Genomic DNA, 20,760 nt, shown 5'->3' with positions numbered 1-20,760 from the left:
GCAGATTTCGAGATCCTAATTCAGCAACTATAAGGCATGCCTTTGAAACACAGCATTTTTAGCAAGAATTCCTAAATTATTTATGCATCTTTAGACCACATTTGGCGAAACACTGCTAAATGGTAGTGATGACAAAAGATTATGACCCCTGAGAAAAAGCTAGGAAGTTTTATTTCTTGGAAGATTTATTTTAATACAAGAGTGAAAGTGAGAGAAAGTGGAGTTGCTCAGTCATGTCCAACTCTTTGTGACCCCATGGACTGTAGTCTACCACACTCCTCCATCCATGGGATTTTCTAGGCAAGGGTACTGGAGTAGAGCCATCGTTTTACGTCAATTGGGACAGAGTCACAAAAGACTCACGGAATCTCTTACCACCTCAATAAAATTACCCTCGACACATCCTCCTCCTCACTATCAGCAATCAATCTGCCTCCCACTTACCAAGAAAGTCGAGGTGACCCAGTTTGAAACATCTCAATTCCCTGCCAGCCTCCCGGCCTACGAGCCTCTCTCCCTGCTCCTGTTTCTACCTCCTTTCCGTTAGTCTCGAGCCTGAACCCTGTGCCCTGACCCTGTCCACCCAGACACTGCCCTAGCCTGTTAGCATCCTGTCTCTGGGATCTTCAGGCTCTTCCTCTCTACTTTTCAAGATTTCTCTTTAACCCAAAACTGCGGTTAAATCTCTCAACTACAAAACTGCCCAAAGCACACCCAGCGCATACACACCTGTGAAGGCCGCCTTCTCTCCTTCTCAGCCAAGTTGCTAGGGGGCGCCGTGCACCCCATCTCTGCTTCCTCAACTGCCCCTCACCCCTCACCCAAGAGGATCAATGCCATGTCTGCCCCGTGTCCACCCTGCCCTCCCAGATGCCACCCACATGGTCTTCAGTGTCAAACTTGGGGTCACTTTCCCCGCCTCTTTCCGGACCACTAGCCAGGGAGAGGCAAGCCCACCCATGGGGAGGGCAGAGCTAAGACAGACAGAGAGGGGTGGTCCTGAGGGGGTGTGTCCACACGCAGCCTGACCTCCTCCGCGACTCTCCTACCTCTGGGTTATGTATCCTTTTTTAAAATTTTTTAAGAGCTTCAAGAAATTATTTAATAACCAAAATAACTCTAGGGATATTGAGAGAGGTGGATCCAGGTTTTACAGAGATTGGAATTTACACAGTATTGAAGGCTTTCTTAGGAAAAAAAAATACACAATTATGAGCACAAAGTTAGAGACAGAGATGGATGCTTATTCAGAATCAGGAAATAAATATAAGAAACTGAGCAGCCCGTGCAGGTGAACTCAAGCTTCACAACCTCACCTAAATCCACCTCCAAGATGTAGGTGTTCTCCTTAGCTCCATGTTTATAGATGAGATGACCGAGACCTTGGTTGAGTAAACCAATGTATCATATCTTAAGATAATAAATCTCATTGTTTAAAAAAAAAGGGGGGGTGGCATTTACAGGTATAAGTCATGTTTAGAAAACACGTTTAGAAAACACCAGGTTAAAAAAAGTTAAATGGGTTCCTTCACTTGGATTTCTCAGAACGTTAGTATAGCAGTACACAGTAGAAAGCTTCAAGAACTTACGTCTTCAAATTGATGTGACCCGCCCCCCTCGACAAGCCTCTCCTTGCCTCTTCTGTTTTTGCAGTGTATAATAACTAAAAGCATCTCCTAAATTAAGTGTCTACGGGTCACAGTTTAAAGAACTCTGATTTTTCCCAGAACAGAAGAAAAGAACGTATGACTGTTTGGTACAGTATAGACAGGGCAGAGTGGGAACCCGGAGGCTTCACTGTCGTTCCACAAGGTTCTCACACAGAATGGCAGATGGATCTCACATTATATGCCAACTAGTAAAATCTTAGTAGCCTCCTGGAATGTTACGTTGAAAAGGATTCTGACGCTTCATCCGGACTCGGGGGGCGGGGGAGAGAAGCAGCCTTACCTGCTCAGCAGTGACTGTCATGAGCACAGAAGGGGCAGTTGTGACGTCATTCTGAGACCTCTAAAGTGACACTAATTCCTAAACAGATCCTAGAACCATCCCAAAGATGCTCAAGTTTTCTAAAACCTGAATCAGGCCAGACTAATCTTTAATAATTAAATCTTTCTTTAATAATTAAATAATTAAAATAACTGTAGAGGCTCCAAAATAAGAAAGACTTGGGTTTAATTTAGTTCTTCCACTTGCTCTGGGCACATGCTTTAGCCTCTCTAAACTTCAGTTTGGCCTTCCCACGGGGCTCGGTGGTAAAGAATCCACCTGCCAAGCAGGAGATCTGGGTTTGCTCCCTGAGTCAGGAAGATCCCCTGGAGAAAGAAATGGCAACCCACTCCAGTACTCTTGCCTCAGAAATCTAATGGACAGAGGAACCTGGCTACAGTCCATGGGGTCGAAAAAAGCGATATGACTGAACGACTAAACAGCAGAATGGCAAACCTCAGTTTTCCCATTTGTAAAATGAGATTAACTGTTCCTACCTCACATGGAAGACGAACATTTAACTGGGTAATGCATATACATACATACATACAGTAAATGCAATAAACATTAAGTTTAGCTATAGCAATTACTAAGGTATTCACTTTATGGCATTCACATTATGACTCCTGTGGTACATGTGTTTGTCCACTATACTCAGAGCCATCGGTTACAGTAAAATGAATCAAATGTCAGCCATAGAAACCATTTTCCAGAACCCAATATCAATGTCAATTTATAGGCTATAATAAGCAAATGGCAAAGCACTATTCAAAGTAAGTGTTACCTGCGTTGAAGGAGACAGAGTACATAAATGTAACTACTGAGTGGTTATTCTTTGCAAAAGACAGATCTCTTAACATATTTTTTCCAACCTCTCCATAGAGAAGGCCAAGACACAATGACCAAACCAACAGCAATGAGCCTCCCTAACACCTGGAATGAGTCTCCCACACCCCCGGGGGCATAGTTTTCAGTGTGAGAACCATGACAGCCCTGAGAAAACAGGGACAGCTGGTCACCCCACAAACAAATGATCAGCTGAAGTCCCAACAGCTACGTCTGAGTGTGGCTGTCCTGCTCAAAAGTGAGACAGAGTGAGTTCTTGAAATACTATTTCCCCTTAAAAGATATCGGGGCTCTTTGTGGAGAAATGGCTAGTTCCAGGTGTGAGCAGAAAATACTCAAAATGAACCTGATCTATTTTGCTATACCAGATAGCAAGAAAACTCTCAGACTTAGTGGGGTCATAATAAAAGGACTACGGAGTCTACTTGAAAAGACTTCCACTGGCCAGAGATGAGACTGCCTTCAAATAAGAAATTATATAACAATAATTACAACTAATTGGAACCCATAAAATATATTCGAATTCATGAGTTCACAATATTTTTGCAAACACATAACTAACTGGTCACCTTCAGAGGAAGAGGGGGAACCAACTCATTATCTTGGAAAACTGATAATGGGAAAGAATCTAGTATTTATCCTGCTTTTTTATATGAACTGTACCACTGTGCAACCAAAAAGCAGATGATTGGAAAATGTCTCTTTCCAAAAAAATTCAAACCAATAAATAAGAAATGACAGAATTAAAACACCCCTATTGTCACCTCCAACAAATTAACAGATCCAAGTAACTGAGCATCAACAGCTACTAATAAAACAAACAAGCAAAAAATAATCAGATATTATGCGCCTCCTGATGAAAGTTCACACACCACCTACAGTCCTGCCAAAGGGGTCAAACACAAGTCTGATCTGGACAACAGGCAGGACATACAAAGGAAGAAACAACAAACTGAGCTGTATCATTCATGCTGCTGCTGCTGCTGCTAAGTCGCTTCAGTCGTGTCCGACTCTGTGCGACCCCATAGACGGCAGCCCACCAGGCTCCCCCGTCCCTGGGATTCTCCAGGTAAGAACACTGGAGTGGGTTGCCATTTCCTTCTCCAAAACCTGAAAGGAAGTCGCTCAGTCCTGTCCGACCCTCAGCGACCCCATGGACTGCAGCCTTCCAGGCTCCTCTGTCCATGGGATTTTCCAGGCAAGAGTCCTGGAGTGGGGTGCCACTGCCTTCTCCTGTATCATTCATATATTGTTGTTTTAGTTGCTAAGTCACGTCCGACTCTTCTTCGACTCTGTGGACTGTAGCCCACCAGGCTCCTCTGTCCATGGAATTCTCCAGGCAAGAATACTGGAGTGGGTAGACATTCCCTTCTCCAAGGGATCTTCTCAACCCAGGGATCAAAGCTGTGTCTCCTGCTTGACAGGTAGATTCTTTACCACTGAGCCACGTGGGAAGCATTCATATGCAAACAGCAAAATCCAGATTACAGGATGCTACAAGACAAATGCTCCAGGTTCTTCAACAGATAACCCACAGGGAAAAGAAAGGATACAGGGAAGACAATTTTTTTCAAATGGGCAAGACTAAACTATAACATCCACGGACGCCCATTCGACTGATAAAACTATAACAACACACAAGGAAGTGATTATTATGGAGTCAAGATGGCATTACTTAGGTGGAAGGGAAGGGGCTGCAATTGGGGTGGACATATAGGGGAGCTTCGGGAAGTTACAAGAGTATTGTCTTCATAATCACTCACCCAACTATACATTTATTTTGTGTAATTTTTTTGAAGCTGTATCTTCAATCTTATTTTAAAGGGTTTTTATTAAAAAAGGTAAAAGTGGGTAATTCCCTGGCAGTCCAGTGGTTAGGGCTGAGCACTTTTGCTGCCAAGTCCTGGGTTCAATCTTGAGTTGAGGAACTAAGATCTCACAAGCTGCATGATGCGGCCAAAAAATAAATAAATAAAAAAGGTAAAAGTGTAAAATCCACCATTTAACACCTTCTAATTCAAAGCACTTTGACAAATACCAGTATTTGTATCTTCAAATACCACCACATTGTTCCAAACAACCTCTGAAGGTATTTACTACTTCCACGTTTCAGATTGGCAGACTGAGGCTTAGAAATCTTAAGTAAGCTGCCCATTGTCCCACCATTATCAAGGCAGAGTCAGATTGAAATTCAAACGTCTGGCTGACTTCAGGACCATTCTCTGAATGCCTGTGCTCTGCTGATTCCCAGCTATTCATTTACTCAAGAAATGTTTACTGCCCACCTGCTTAATTATGCTAGATGTTAAAGAGACAGAGAGGAGTTTCTGCCTTCATGGAGTTCAGGGGTTAGTGAGAAGGACACAAGGAACCGTGCAAGTATCTATAACTGAGCCGAATACAGTGAAGGAAAGGTGCGTGGTGTCATGAGAATATATGCAGTTGGAAGACAGGGAGAGCTGCTCTGAAGAAGTGACGGCTGAAGCCCGAGGAGAAGTTAATTAGGCAAGCAGGCATTGGAGGCTAGAGACAGAGCAAGCAATACTCAGAGTTGACGTCAACAGAGCGGGCTTAGCACTCTGATGCCTGAGGATGGAGCATGAGGAGTAAAGGTAATTATGACAGGAGACCAGGCTGGAGAGCTATGAGGACCAGGAAGCTGCTGAGGGCTTTTAATTAAACATGGTGTGGAAGAGGGATGGGACTGGGCTTGCATCTTTAAGAGAATGAATTGGAGGAGGGACAGGGAGGCAGACAGAGATGAACTGAGGGGCTACTGCGGTCACCGGGGAAGCACACGATGATAGCTGGGACCAAGCAGGAGAGATGGGAAGAAGTAGGCGGACGTAAGATACTCCAGAGGTAAGGAGACAGGTCTGGAGGATGGGACTGCATGTGGGAAGGAAGGAGGAGATGTCAGGAAGGCCTCGGGCTTCCGGATGGAGGACTTGCAGAAGGTGCCAAACACTGACACAGGAGCAGTGGGAGAGGATCGGGGACCCAATCACAGGACACATGGAAACTTGGACTTGATGGTTTCGGGCCCCACTGAGAGCACCAAGTGAAAAGATCAGGGTAAGCAGTTGAATGAGTGAGTCTGAGTCTGAGCAGATGGTTATCTTTGGGGGGGCGCCCAGGGTAAGACTGCCTGAGAGCCAGATACTTCCACAAATGGGACCTCAAGAATGATCAAAATTCAAATGTAGGAAACAAAGCAACTTCCTGTGCTTATCTAGGGGTTGAAATCTCAGAAAGGTTCAGTGAGGTGGGGAAAAAAACAAATCAGAAGGAACAATACGAGATTAACAGCTGCGCCTCAGGAAAAACCCACTGCAATTTCTGGAATGTTTAGGATGTTAATTTCACGTCAAACAAGTTGGCACAATCTGCACAACTATATCTGCATATGAGGAGAGGCCTTCAGAGTAGTGGCTCAAGGTTGGAGACTCGAGAAAGCTCTTGACCCCAGGGGCTGCTCTGAGCCCGGGATACGCCCAGCCGCTCAGTCATCTCTTTTGCAGGGATAGAGAAGAGGTAGAAAGAGGTGATGAGTATCTTCACAGGAGATGCAAACAGATGTAAGCTCCTCTCAGCTTCCATTACAAGGTAAAAACTAAGTTTAATTATACTCGGTGAGAGAAACAAGGCTATACTATCAACTTCCTTAAAGCACATAACATGGCTTCAGCTCAGGAGGAAAAAAAAAGAAGGACCAAGCCCTCCTGGATCTCCAGTTTGAGGGAACTGAGAGAGCAGGAGCCAAAGAAGCAACACGCTTTTTCACAGACTGGCTCGGGTGACACAGAGGAGCTTCTCTCAAATGTTTTGCAGTCACCAGGTACAGAAGAACATAAGTGAACACACTCATGTGTGCAAAATCCTGCCTGTGGGCTGGCAGAAATAAGAGGAGGACTGCAGGATGAAGCTCGGCGTGAGCAGACAGGAGCAAACTCACCCATACCTACAGGGTGGGTGAGAACTACAGCAAGGCAGGTTATTTTAGAAATGAGTACCTGTTAAAAATGCATCCAACTTTCCAAGAGGTGTAGTCTACACTAAAACACAAAGCTTACTATTAAATAGATCCTAGTGACCTATACGAGTTCCAATGTCTTATTCTAAAAGTGCACAATTCTTTCTGGCTTCCCCCTTGGCCTTGGAGCCATTTTACTTGGAGTTACCATATTCATTTTTCTCTACGTCCAGCTCACGGGTGTTCATACATGGAAGCCCTGGGCTGGCTGACAAATGGACTGGGACTGGCCAGTGCCTAGCATCACTAATAAGCACGGGCCAGCCCTGGGGACAGAGCCCACACACGTCACCTCCTAAATGCATTCTCACAAAGCATTATTCCAGCTGAGGAGCCCACCAAAATGCAACCCAAAACCCACTGGGCTTTCTGGAAAGCTCCACTGTGTTTGGAGAAACTAAATAAGCACACACACCAGGACTAAAGGAGGGTGTAAGAATGATTAACTGAACCCAGCCCCCAGGGTGCCCAGCAGAGTCCCCAGGAAGGGCTGTCTATCTACCCCTGTCTTTGGTCACTTCCATGCAAACAAGCAACCCTCATTTAGAAAGTCACCTAACAGTGAAGTTGGTAAAAAATACAAGCTCCAAGTTTGCAAGTTTTTCTTTCAAAAGCAAAGCTGTAATTAAAAAAAAAAAAAGGCAAGTTTGTATGTATGTCATGATTTTAATACTAACAGGCTTCCACAGACATTTCCTTTTCTAAAACCTAAGCCCTCAACACCAAACTTGCTGAGTCATTTTTTTAGTATAAGTGTGTGCACTATTCTGACTGCACAAGGGCTCAAACATTCTAAGGAAAGTAGGGCACTTCCTACCCTCAAAATAATAAGGTTGGGAAATGAAACCTAAGGTATCTTTAAGAAGGCAACATTTAATTACTAAAGCTGACATCGTAGCATGTGTCCAAAACAAAACTGGCTTAAGATTCAAGGGAATTAGAAATAAATCTCTTGCGAATGATCAGAATTTAGGCTCCAAGTAGACTGCTCAAGCTTGGAGACTTTGGTCTTCACACTGTGAAGAAACAGTAGGACCCTTAAGTTTGGGGCTGAGTTTATTATATAAAGAGAATGTTAAGATGCTCTTGAGAAGATTCTTGAACCCATCTGTAATGATAACTACCGATAATTATCATGAAAGAAACCTCTCACAGGAAAGTCACCGGAAATTTCACCCATCATGACATTAACATGAAAGAAACATGAAAGTCACTCTTGGCTGTGATCTCCCTTCACACAGCTTCCGGCCTCCATTCACACAGCTTCATTAACTCTTTTTTTTTTTTTCATTAACTCTTACTTTGTATCACTGCAACTGATTAGCGCTTCTCCTCCAGTATCCCCTAATCACATTTCCATTTAGCATGTCCATAACCCAGCTTTGATGCCACACTCCAGAGTCCAAAAGGTATGAGGAGCTGCCCTAACAGCAGACACAACCCAGCCCTACTCTCTCACAGCTGCAGGATTCCACAACCCCGCCCAAGCCACCTCTGCAATCCCGCCTCCTAGGATTCATCTGATTACACTCACCAGCAACTCAAACCCGGAACAGTACATGTATTCTGTCTCTAAAACAATTTCCTAGGGGGTGCTTCCCAGGTGGCTCAGTGGTAAAGAATCTGCCTGCCAAGCAGAAGACGCAGGTTCAATCCCTGGGTCAGGAAGATCCCCTGGAGAAGGACTGGAAACCCACTCTAGTTTTCTTGCCTGGGAAATCCCTTGGACAGAGGAGCCTGGCAGGCTACAGTCCATGGGGTTGCAAAGAGACAAGACTTAGCGACTAAACAACAACAGGGAATCATACTCGAAATCTGGTAATAATTTAGGATACAATATGAAAAAATACAATTTTCTGGCTTTGTTTTAAGTGAAGTGAAAATCTTTCAGTTGTGTCTAACTCTTTGCGACCCCATTCCATACAGTCCATAGAGTTCTCCAAGCCAGAATACTGGAGTGAGTAGACTCCCTTCTCCAGGGGATCTTCCCAACCCAGGGACTGAACCCAGGTCTCCCACATTGCAGGCAGATTCTTTCCCAGCTGAGCCACCAGGGAAATCCTTTTGGTTTTGTACAAATTGTGAAAATATATATATGCCTCCTTCAGACAGCTTTGCTAAATTCAAAAATACATGTTCATCATTTCTTAGAATACATTTGCTGGTTTCGATGACCATTTTTTTAATGTTCCAGGTTTAATCATGAATTGTAGCTTACTACTTTGAAGTTATCACTCTTCATATGTAACTTCTGATGTCTACTAACCCTAAGAAATAGTTCCTTCATAATAAAGATACATAAAATAATTTTCTTTTATGTGTAATCACTGTTCATATTGTTTTTGAGTATGTATTTGTATTTGCTTGTATATACATAATACATATCTGGAAGAACAATCAACTGTTAATAATGGCCGCCTATAGGGGAGATTTATTTTTTCAATGCATATCCTTTTATATGTTTTCCTTTTTTCTATTAAAGCCATGTGAATCCATAACCTGCAAAAAAAGTTAAATTTAAAAATTATGAATAGATGAATTTAAGGTAAACAATTCTTACACTACAGTTAGATTTAAGGGGGTTTCAAAAGCCATCTTGCTCAAAAACATTTTTCCCAGTAGCCACCCTGACTTAAATCCCCCGGTCAAAAGACAACCTAATAATCTGAAGACAGTAAGTGTATTACCCCACTGTCCACTATCAAATTATTGAGGATTAGTTTATCACATTAGCATAATAAAGGAGCATCACAAAGAGGCTGTGTATAGTCTCCCTACATCTTGGTTCCTTTCCTTTTTCCCTTGAGTAACTAAATCGAGTTTGTTTTACTCAAAAGAACTTTTGTATCAGTAAAAGAACTCATTTAGGGATTCTAGAAGTCCCACCCAAGCCAAGTGGCGCCTTGGATTGCTGTGTGAATGTTTTTACTGTCTCTATAAACATCTGCCCTCCCCTCCAGTCCTCCCTATCAATCTAATCTACTCAGCCTGAGAAGGCAGGGACAGAGGGCATCTTGTTCATCTCTGGATCCTCCCCAACACTGAAAACACTGCCATCCACTTAACCCAAAGCAACTATCGAAGTTCTCAGTGACACCTACCTTGAGATATTCTTGCCTGGGAAATCCCATGAACAGAGGAACCTGGAGGGCTAACCCACGGGGTCCCAAAGAGTCAGACAAGCCTGAGCAACTATACACCGCGAGACTATGATCCCTTCTCTAGGGAACTGTGGCTGAAATTTCAAATTTAAAAATGTCAGTCGGATACTCAAGTCTGCTCTCATCTCAAACAATAATCCATTCATTAGGGACAAAAATCCATCCATAGAGAACCTACTATGTGCCTGGCACTGACATTTAGCAACTAACTAGGCCAAAATGATCTCCCAAGATCGGAAAAGCAATATACAGCAGATATAGAGGAAATGCTTATGACTCTGATGAACTCCTTGAGCTTTTCTGTCTAAACTTGGAAAAGTCTTTCATTAACACTTTCTTCACACAGCAGTGGACTTTAGTTTCCCATTATGCTACTAAGCACCTTTGTGGACTTTCTTGTATCAGGCCCCCAGTCTTCATTTGTCCAGTGCTCATTTTTAACGTAATGGTATAAATCAAGTGTAAATCAAGAAACATCTAATAATTTACCATGTAAAAGAGAAAAATCCATAAACTATGTGAGTAACTGACATCTTAAAAAGTTATTCCTTATTTTTATCACCAAAATGTAAGAAATTATTCCTTTTTTCCATCAAGATGCACTTTGTACCACTGGTCTAGTAACGAAAGTAAGGTTTCTAAACTATTGATTCATTATTCCCATGTTTTTCTTGCTGTTGCTTTGGTTAGATCATGTGCTAGAGTCAGGTAACCACAGCTAGTGAATCTGAGGCCTTTGGTCCACGTGAGCTGACAGGTCTGGCACAACACCAAACTACAACCTTGGACTAAGAAGCACCACACTACGGCAGCCTACTCAGCAAAGCAGGGCTAACAACTGTGCCCCAGGAGCAGGCCAGCCCCAGAGCATCTCAGCTCCAGCCAGCTGGCCTGCACCAAAGTTCAAGTTTTTCTAAAGTGAGGCCCAGAGAGCAAATGTCAAGACTTAAGCATCAACCTTCCTGACCTTACACAAAGCTTTTTTTTTTTTTTTTGCCACCTGAATATACCACTGGATGTTCTTTCCACCTGAGTTGAAACATCAATTTTACTACTTTAATCAGTAACGATTGCCAGCCAAGTAAAATAAAATTCCTTGCACATACGTGATGCTCAATAAACACTAGGTTAACTGAAGGGGGAAAGCCCTCAGCTAGTGACCACAAACTGACCTAATTTTTTTCATTATCATCAGCAAACAGTTTTTGGAGCTCCTGCAAGGTACAAGGGATAACAAAAGATATCAGTCAAGGATCTCAACCACAAAGAATTATGACAGCCAACAGCTACCTTATAAAGCATGCAGGAGCATTTGAACACGTCTAGACATGAAAATACCTACTCCCTTCTAGTTTAGTCTTCTCTGGTTGCCTACTTTTAATAGTGTATCCATTTTTTTCCCTCTAGAGAAGAAAGTCAAGAAGGGAAAAAAAAAAAAAAAGGATGGACAGATAGGATAGATCCTAGTGTCTGACACGCTCAGCAGATTCTAGAAGAACCTGAAATATACAAGAACAAATGAGGATTCTTTTCTTAATGCTGAATCACAATTTCTGTAGTAAAGTAGTCACTGTATCTTAAGAGACACCATTTGGTTCACTACAAAACAGCCTCCCCCTCCACATATGTTAGATGACCCGTGTGGTCCAGCTCCTACCCCCACAGAACTGACAGATATTTTACACTACACCACATGCTTATGCTTCCATTCATAAGGAGCATTTTTTTAAAAACCTTAAGCATAAGTTATTGGAAATACAGCACAACGAAAGGCTTGAGTAAACTGCACTGGTACTGTAAATATATATAAATAATTTTAGACATGGGCTTGATCCCTGGGTCGGGAAGATCCCCTGCAGGAGGGCATGGCAATCCACTCCAGTATTCTTGCCTGGGAAATGCTATGGACAGAGAAGCCTGGCGGGCTACAGTTCATGGGGTTGCACAGAGGTGAACACAACTGAGTGGGCACAGACATATGAATATCATATGTGCATACACTTTAATTCTAGGTAACAGAAAGTAAACCTCCTAATGTACTTATTTTCCTACTTAATGCTGTAGGAATCTGAATTCAAAAAGAACGACCAATAGTCGCCTGTCCTTAACTTACACTTATACCTCTTCCGCTGCCTGAAATTTTCAGGTAGTATACATGAGAGATCACATAAGCTGCTTCCTTTTCTGTCACCTCTAATGTAGTATTTTCTCTGCTTCCTCTACTAAAGCATCTTTCTGGATGATAACCTAAGTTTTCTCAGAGGTACAAGTGAGCTGGGAGCTTTGGGGGAATGTATTTTCCAGGAAAAAGGGAGGTAAACCACCCGTGAGGCTTCCAGGACAGAGTGACAATACTAAGGCTTAGACCCTGACCCCACCATCTAAACTTCCTGCCCCACACACCAGGCACTCTTAATCACTTAACTCTTAATTACTTCTGGTTTCATAAGCATTTAAGCATTTATCACTATCCAAAAGCAACACATTTCTTTGTTTAATGCCTGATTCCCCCATAAGTATATAATCTCCAGAAAGCAGGGCTTTTGTTTGTCTTGTTGATTCAACCCCAGCTTCCAAAATAATACCCAGTTTCTGTGAAAGACTCAATAAATACGATTAAATACACATGAAATAGATTACAACATCTTAAAATACTCTAAAGAATTGTAACGTCATTCACAGATCAACAGTAAAATTCTGGGGTCTTTTATCATTGTAGGGAAAAAGCAAGAGGAAAAATACACCTACTCACCAACTCTTGCTAAATTAGATATAATAGCTGGGTGAAGGTTTTTAAGAGAAATAAACACAGCTAGTTTGGGGCTATTTATGAAAACTGAAGTTCCTTTTCCTCAACATACTGAACAACTGCTTAACTTAATGGGGATAGGTGCCCCTTTACCTACACCTCTTTCCCCATTATTTCAGCTCTGCTTTCTGAACTAACACACTGAGGAAAGGGTCCTTTTGGCGAAGAGAGTGAGATTAAAAAAAAGAAGAAGAAGCAGGTCGTATTATAAACAAACACAAAACCCAGGGAGTAATAATGCTTCTAACAAAATATTCTTACGAAGTTGAGCCACAGCCACTTCTCTTACTACAGAGTGAGCAATTTCAGGTTAATGACAGAAGAGTTCAGTCAAGAGGTAAGTCAAGCTACGACAGAACCGAGTTTCTTTTCAAGGGTTGTGAAAGTGAAGCTGCTGGGAGGTAGAGAAAAAAAGCAGCGGTTTGGCACTAAGGAAGTGGAGAGATTTAAAACATTGTCTTTCCCTGAATTCCTTAACCACCACTATATCGCCACACCCCACTGATGATAACGTTCCTTTCGATGCAAACGACAGTGATTTCGGGCAAACGACAGTGATTTCGGGCATCCGTTTCCTAAATCACTGAAACTGCGATACTTATCCACATGGCGGAAGACAGGACAGCGTGATTTAAAAAAAAAAAAAAGCGTACCCGGGCTTTCGGCATGAGGTGTAGCGGGCGGGGGACCTAAGCCAAGTCAGCCCCTCTGCGCCAAGTTTCCCGGTCTGTAAAAGGGCACAAAAGTTACCTCCCACGGGGAACGGTTACCAGAACCCAACGTGACGACCGGCCCCAGGCGCAGCGCCTGCGTACAGAGGCCGCCCCGCTCCCCAGCGGCAGGGCCACAGCCAAGATCTGGAAGGATTATTCAGCTCCCGAGCCTGGGACTGAGGATGGAGTCGAGCAACTAAGTACATCACCTGCTAGCGTGCATCTCGGCCCGCCCCGCGCCGAGCCTGGAGCCCGCCCCGAGCGGGGGCCGAGAGGACGCGAGCATCTATCTCCCCGCCCGGCCGGCCCGGCCCAGCCCAGCCCCCGCTTCCCCGAGAGGACCGGCCCGCCGCGACCCCCGGCCCTCCCGGAGCGGGCGGGCTGGACGAGGCCGTGGGCCGGCGCCCAGTACTCACCTCCGGCCGGTGGCGTGCGGCCAGCCGTCTCCAGGCGGCGGCGATGTCAGGCGGCGGGGCTCGCGGGCTCCGGCAGACCAGGGAGAACACGGTCCCCAGCAGGAAGGCGGCCGCGGCGCAGCCCAGGTACAGGCTGAGCCTGAGCAGGACGGTGCCCGGCCCCGCGCCTCCCGCCGCCGCCGGCCAACAGCCGGCCAGCAGGCAGGAGGCGCACACGGCGGCGAGGGCGGCTGCCGCCACCCACCGACTCCCGCCGCCGGGCGCCCCCGGGGCCGCCGCGTCCCCCCGGGGTTCCGGCCGTCGTTCGCCCGGGGCGCCCGCGAGGCCGGCGCCGCCGCTGTCGGAGGGATCGGGGTGCATGCTGCTTGCTGGGCCGTTAAGGACAGGCACATCTCCCGCCCCGCTGTCCCCCGGCGCTGCCCCGGACGGTGGCCTCCGCGCGGCGCCTCCTGCCCTCCCCGCTCCCGCCGCGCCGGAGGCAGGAGTCCGCGCTCATGCCCTCGTCGGCGGCCCCCGCCAGAGGGAACGGCTCTCACAGACGCCGCCGGCCTGCGCCGGGCCCGCAGCTGCCCGGCCGGGCGCGCCCCAGGTAGCCGGACCGGGATGGGACTCGCGCTGGCGGAGCCCCGGGGGCGGAGCGGGGGCGGGGGCGACCCGGAGAGCGTGTCGGGAGGGGGCGGGGTGGGGGGCGGGGAGCCACCGCGACCCGCTGAGTGACAGTCGGGGAGCGCCCCGCCCCGCCCCGCCCCGCCCACACCGTCCTGCCCCGCCCCCGGCGCCCCCGCTGCGCCCCCCTGCCGGGCTCCGCCCCGGCCCCGCCCACCCGCCGCGGGCGCCCCACTCCCGGGTAGGGGGCGCCGCCAATCACGCGAAAACGGCTTTCCTGCGCTCCTGTCCCCGCCTCCCCCAGGATACCGTCTGTTGATGGAAAATTCTGCTGCAGGTGTCAGAAGCGTTTGCAGCTCTCCAGCTCAGGTGATCCCTTAATCCTCGGCCCGCTCATCTCTTGACAAGTAACCTCCCCGTGGGTGGGGGTTTAACAGCCCTTCCTTCAAAATTTCTGCCTCCTTTGCACCTGCTGTTTGAATAGGCAACCCTTCTTGATACTCACTTTTAGCCCAGTTCCCCTGACAACCTTCCCTTTTTCCCACCCAGCCGCCTCCGGGACGGGACCAAGACAAACAGGGAGCAGTAAATGCTGCCTGCAAAATTCCTAGGTACAGAGAGGTCCCCCCGAAAAGTCTGCCTGGCGCCAGGGGGCGTGCACAGTTGCCATCCTCACTGTGGCTCCAACTCCCTGTATTTTTGTCGCCAACGATTCAGTACAAATGCCAGTGCCCACACGCAAGTGAAAGTGCTCCAAGTAATTTTGAGAATACATATTTTCTTCTCGTACCACGGCCCCCGCGTTAATATACAGATAATGCTTACTGAGAAGATGCCAATATGCTAAACACTAGAAATTACTAAGTCCAACAAAACAGATGTATCTTTAATGAATAAAGGAATTCTAAAGGAGATGAAGGAATTGGAAAGAAATTAATGCTTACTTAAAAGGGGGTGATAGAATAGAAAGGGCAAATCAAGAATAGAAAGGGGAAGAAGGGGAAGGGGGTAAATAGATGAGGGATGCCATGGAGGATGTGGGAGACGGACATCAAAAAGCCAAACAGTTTAAAAGCACTAGCGTTTTCCAATAAACTGAGTTATAGGCTGCTTCCTAGGAAACTAAGCATTAAAATATATTTTCAAATACTGTGACTATACTGTGCTTTTCTATAAGGAATCTCTATTGTTTCAACTGTGAAAAAATACAACATTCATACAAAGTAAACTAGTGGATATTTTATTTTTTTATTTTTTTAACTATTAAAATATTTATTTGGCTGGGCCGGATCTTCATTGCTGTACATGGGATCTCCAGCTACGGCATTTGGGATCCAGCTTGCAACCAGGTGATCGAACCCGGGCCCCCTGAATTGGGAACGCAGTCTTGGTCACTGAACCACCAGGGAACTCCCTGTTTATTCTTTTAAAACAAAGTATTATCCAAGAGGTTATCATTCAAACGAAAAAATACTAGTGTCCATAGACATACAAAGGCCACCCATGTATTCATGCTTTTGTAATAAATTTCCCTGGAATGGCATGGATTTCAAGTGGGAGATGAAGTAGGAGGCAAAAAAAAAAATTATCGCTAATATTAAGCTCTAATAAAACAGTACAGAAATGAATTATTTTATGTATCTATATAAAAACAAATATGTTCACATTTGTCATTTTTAAAAAGCTGATTGTTTTAAATATTAGTATTCATGGACCACTTTATTCTCATTCCTTGTAAGTCAAAGACAAGGAGACAATGAGTGCCTTAGGCCAGATATGACTTTGCCATGCCTAGGTGATGACAGGGGATGACTTTAAAAGTAGTTACTACCTTCCTGTCTTCCTTGTCTTCTCTTTTTTATTTTTAAATTAAGCAGTGTAACTGATCTTGAAGGAGCCCTTTTGCCCCTAAAATAGTTAATATTCATCCCACTGGGGGTCCTCAAAGTGTACCCTACAATTCCAAATTATTTCAAATAAAGCATGGTAATTTGATATTACCAAAAATAAGATATATTTTGTGTGTGTGTGTGTGTGTGATCCTTTACATGCAGGGGACAGCATGCTGAGTGCTTTACATACTTTATATATATTTAAAATTTTCCAAAATATGGGTTTACTGCAAGTTGACAATAATAGTAACTAATTGAGCACTAACTCTGTCAGATACTGTTCTAAGCACTAGACATGCTTCATTTGATCTTCACAATCACCCGTGAATGTAATCTCCACCTATCCATGAAGGCAAAATAATTTGCTTAACTGTTATAGAGTTATCAGACTTTGGTTTTATCACACACCTGCTCTGGCTCTAAGGCTTGTGCATTTAAGCACTAAGTCATGGTACTTTCTAAAAACTCTATCTCTTTTAGTCATCACATATGACAGACGAGAAAAAAACAGGGTTTAAATCCATGAGCTTAGTCCCTGTATTCCATGCTTTTATAAGTGTTTAGTTTTGTTGCTTTTTGAGTATGGCTGGTATCTTAGCCAGCCACCCGACAAGTGCAAAGTGATTTATAGTAATCACTAAAGTCGGTAAAATCGTATAATCAATAAAGAGGAAACTGTCTAACATTTACTGAGAGCCCTGGTCTATAACTCATGATCTTTCCAGCACACTATCTATTGTTCCCAAGAATGAGATCTGGAGAAATGTACACTCATGGTCAGGAAACTGCCTTAAAGCAAATGTCATATTGCTGTGAAGTCAGCATGGGCAATTCAAACATTTACTTAAAAGTAGTAGTTTGGTTTCTACCCTGTGCAAAGTTTGAGGAACACTGGGAGGTGGTAAGATATACACAGGAGTGCCTGAGATCAGGAGGTATTGAGGGAGATGTCAGGTATTAAATTAGAATCCAGGAAGTCAGTTCCTTCTGGGAAGTCAGTGCTGAGTCCTCCCAGGTCTAAGTTAAGACCAAATTAAGTAGAGATGCCTTATTTATTATATTCCTTATGGCCAGCACATTCTGACAGGTTTGTAATTAAACACTCCATGGGCTATCTTCATTATTCTCTTTGGTAAGCTGGGAATGGTGTCAGTCTGAATTCATTGGGATACTATAAGGATAAATTAAGTGAAAATTTGACATTTAAAGTACTAGAGTGTAAATAGGTATACAACACCCATTCTCTGTCGATAATATGTAATGAATCTTCTCCTCCACTACTTAGTATGTGCGCTAGCTGCTCAGTGATGTCCAACTCTGCAACCCCATGAACTGTAGCCCACCAGGCTCCTCTGTCCATGGAATTCTCCAGGCAAGAATACTGGAGTGGGTTGCCATTTCCTTCTCCAGAGGATCTTTCCAACCCAGGGATTGAACCTGGGTCTCCTGCATTGTAGGCAGATGCTTTACCGTCTGAGGTACGAGGGAAGCCCATTCACTAGTATGCTGCTGCTAAGTCACTTCAGTCGTGTCCGACTCTGTGCGACCCCATAGACGGCAGCTCACCAGGCTCCCCCGTCCCTGGGATTCTCCAGGCAAGAACACTGGAGTGGGTTGCCATTTCCTTCTCCAATGCATGAAAGTGAAAAGTGAAAGTGAAGTTGCTTAATCGTGTCCGACTCCTAGCGACCCCATGGTCTGCAGCCTTCCAGGCTCTTCCATCCATGGGATTTTCCAGGCAAGAGTACTAGAGTAGGGTGCCATTGCCTTCTCCACTGCTTAGTTTCAGTTCAGTTCAGTTCAGTCGCTCAGTTGTGTCCGACTCTTTGCGACCCCATGAATCGCAGCACGCCAGGCCTCCCTGTCCATCACCAACTCCTGGAGTTTACCCAGATTCACATCCATCGAGTCAGTGATGCCATTCAGCCATCTCATCCTCTATCGTCCCCTTCTCCTCCTGCCCCCAATCCCTCCCAGCATCAGAGTCTTTTCCAATGAGTCAACTCTTCGCATGAGGTGGCCAAAGTACTGGAGTTTGAGCTTTAGCATCATTCCTTCCAAAGAAATCCCAGGGCTGATCTCCTTCAGAATGGACTGTTTGGATCTCCTTGCAGTCCAAGGGACTCTCAAGAGTCTTCTCCAACACCACAGTTCAAAAGCATCAATTCTTCGGTGCTCAGCCTTCTTCACAGTCCAACTCTCACATCCATATATGACCACAGGAAAAACCATAGCCTTGACTAGACGGACCTTTGTTGGCAAAGTAATGTCTCTGCTTTTGAATATGCTATCTAGGTTGGTCATAACTTTCCTTCCAAGGAGTAAGCATCTTTTAATTTCATGGCTGCAGTCACCATCTATTTAGTATACTTCTCCTTAAAGCCCCTGGATCTCCTTAAAGGTAGCCGTAGGGTTAGAGAGAAAAACACTGTATTTGCCTTTGCCCACTTTGGGTAAAATTGTGTATAGGTATTAACAGAAATCAAAATACCTAGATATCATTATAGTTTCTTCTGCTGATTCACCACAAGAACATAACAGGTCTTTAACCTAACTCTCTCTCTCGTAAACTTTCAAGCAGAGTGTAGTTTACAGAAAATACGGTTGTAAGTGCAGCCAAACTTCAAAAGGAGAAGTGAAAAAATTATAAAACACTTTAAAAACAAATAGTAGACTGATAAAGCTTAAAGGGAACATACTATAGTATTTGGAAGAGGAAAACTAATCTGTGAACAAAATTTTAGGACATCGATATATAAATTATGCTGAGTGGGCCTCTTCAAGTAAAAATATTCATGTTGGGAAACTTTCAGGCAGAAGTGTCTTTGTATTAATCTTCAAAGAGAAATAGAATTACAAAGGAAAGTACTGTACACTGAATTAGTTGGTATCAAGACAAAGAATTGAAAAGGGCAGATCCCCAAGAGAGGATAATTTCAATTTATCCAAGTTTTGACCTGAAATTTAGGGAAATAGAGTATGTCAATTATCTACTGTCATATAACAAACTACCACCAAATAACAACCACTGGATATGCTTATGATTTTGCAGGTCAGTCAATGGTCTGGGGTCAGTTGGGTCAGTTCTCTTCTTGCCTGAACCATTAATGATGCTGTGATCTTCTGGCGCACAAGCTAGGACTACTCTGGCTATGGAGCCTCCATTAACATGGCTTGTCTCTGCTCCCTGAGTTCTCATCCTTCAAGAGATTGCTTGGGTCTCTTCACATGACCATGTCAGAGATGTGATATACAAGTTCTTTTTAAGCTTTTGCTTGTGTTACATTTGTTAACATTCCATTGGCCAAAGCAAATCATATTGGCCCAGTCAGGAATTAAATGAGAGGGGGCCTACATACACGTGTGCTCAGCCTTGTCGGTCGTTGGAACCAATCAATTACATCTCTCCATGTTTAAATCCATGTGAAGGCCCCCTCCCAGGTGGCACAGCAGTAAAGAATCTGCTTCCAATGCAGGAGACTCAGGCGCAGTCCCTGAGTGGGGAAGACTCCCTGGAGGAGGGCATAGCAACACTCCCTGAAGTGGTGCAACCCACTCCAGTATTCCTGCCTGGAAAATCCCACGATCGGGGGGAGGTTCACAGTCCACAGGGTTGCAAAGAATCAAACACGACTGAAGTGACTGGGCATGCATGATATGGTTTACCAGGCGTTCCTTTCTCTATACTTTTACGTAAAAAATATTGGGTACCTATTGTACTAATTTCCTGTTGCTGCTATAACAAATTACTACAAACTTAGTGGTTTAAAACAACATGAATTCATCTTACCGTTCTGGAGGTCAAAACTAAAATTAAAGTGTGACCTGGGCTGCTTTTCTTCTGGAGGCTTCAAGGGGAGAATCCTTTTTCTTCTCTTTGTCAAGTTTCCAGTGCATGACAAGTTGCTTCATTGGTGTCGGACTCTTGGCAACCCTATGGACTGTAGCCCACCAGGCTCCTCTGTCCATGGGGAATCTCCAGCTTCTATCAAATATACAGCAGGGATTAACTGTAGTCACCACGGTGTATACTACAAGCTCTTGCTTCCATCCATGGCCATGTTTTGTTTTTATTACTGTCCTCAAATCTCCTGTCTCCCCTCTTATAAAGACCCTTGGGATTACATTGACCTCACCTGGGTTAACCTAGGTTGATGTTCCCACAGGTTTGGGATTAGCAGGCCGGCATCTGTGGGGTGCCACTGCTCTGTCGCACCTACTATGTGCTTGCGAGTTCAAACACGAAAAAGGGCTGCATTCAATACAGTGGACGGAGATCATTTTTCTCAGATTGT

The 20,760-nt window shown here is 44.7% G+C and overlaps 1 protein-coding gene across 14 annotated transcripts in view; it reads right to left on the bottom strand.

Moving 5' to 3' along the window:
• Positions 1-20,553, bottom strand: part of SNX25 (sorting nexin 25) — a 97,706-nt gene extending 77,153 nt beyond the window's left edge. For 7 of the 14 annotated variants that reach the window (XM_086380017.1, XM_086380020.1, XM_086380025.1 and 4 more), the window contains exon 1: positions 13,968-14,468. In XM_086380017.1, the coding sequence (XP_086236143.1) occupies positions 13,968-14,327 (360 nt within the window). In that variant the 5' untranslated portion in view covers positions 14,328-14,468. The other 7 variants (XM_086380024.1, XM_086380031.1, XM_086380029.1 and 4 more) reach the window with 7 other exon arrangements.
• Between the last annotated feature and the right edge of the window lie 207 nt (positions 20,554-20,760).

This window comes from Bos grunniens, chromosome 27, assembly GCF_055505025.1.
Source record: "Bos grunniens cultivar Pamir isolate PY7600 chromosome 27, Bosgru_T2T1.0, whole genome shotgun sequence".
NCBI lineage: Eukaryota > Metazoa > Chordata > Mammalia > Artiodactyla > Bovidae > Bos > Bos grunniens.
Note: the sequence above shows the minus strand (reverse complement) of the source record. Positions and strands in the feature narration are given on the sequence as shown.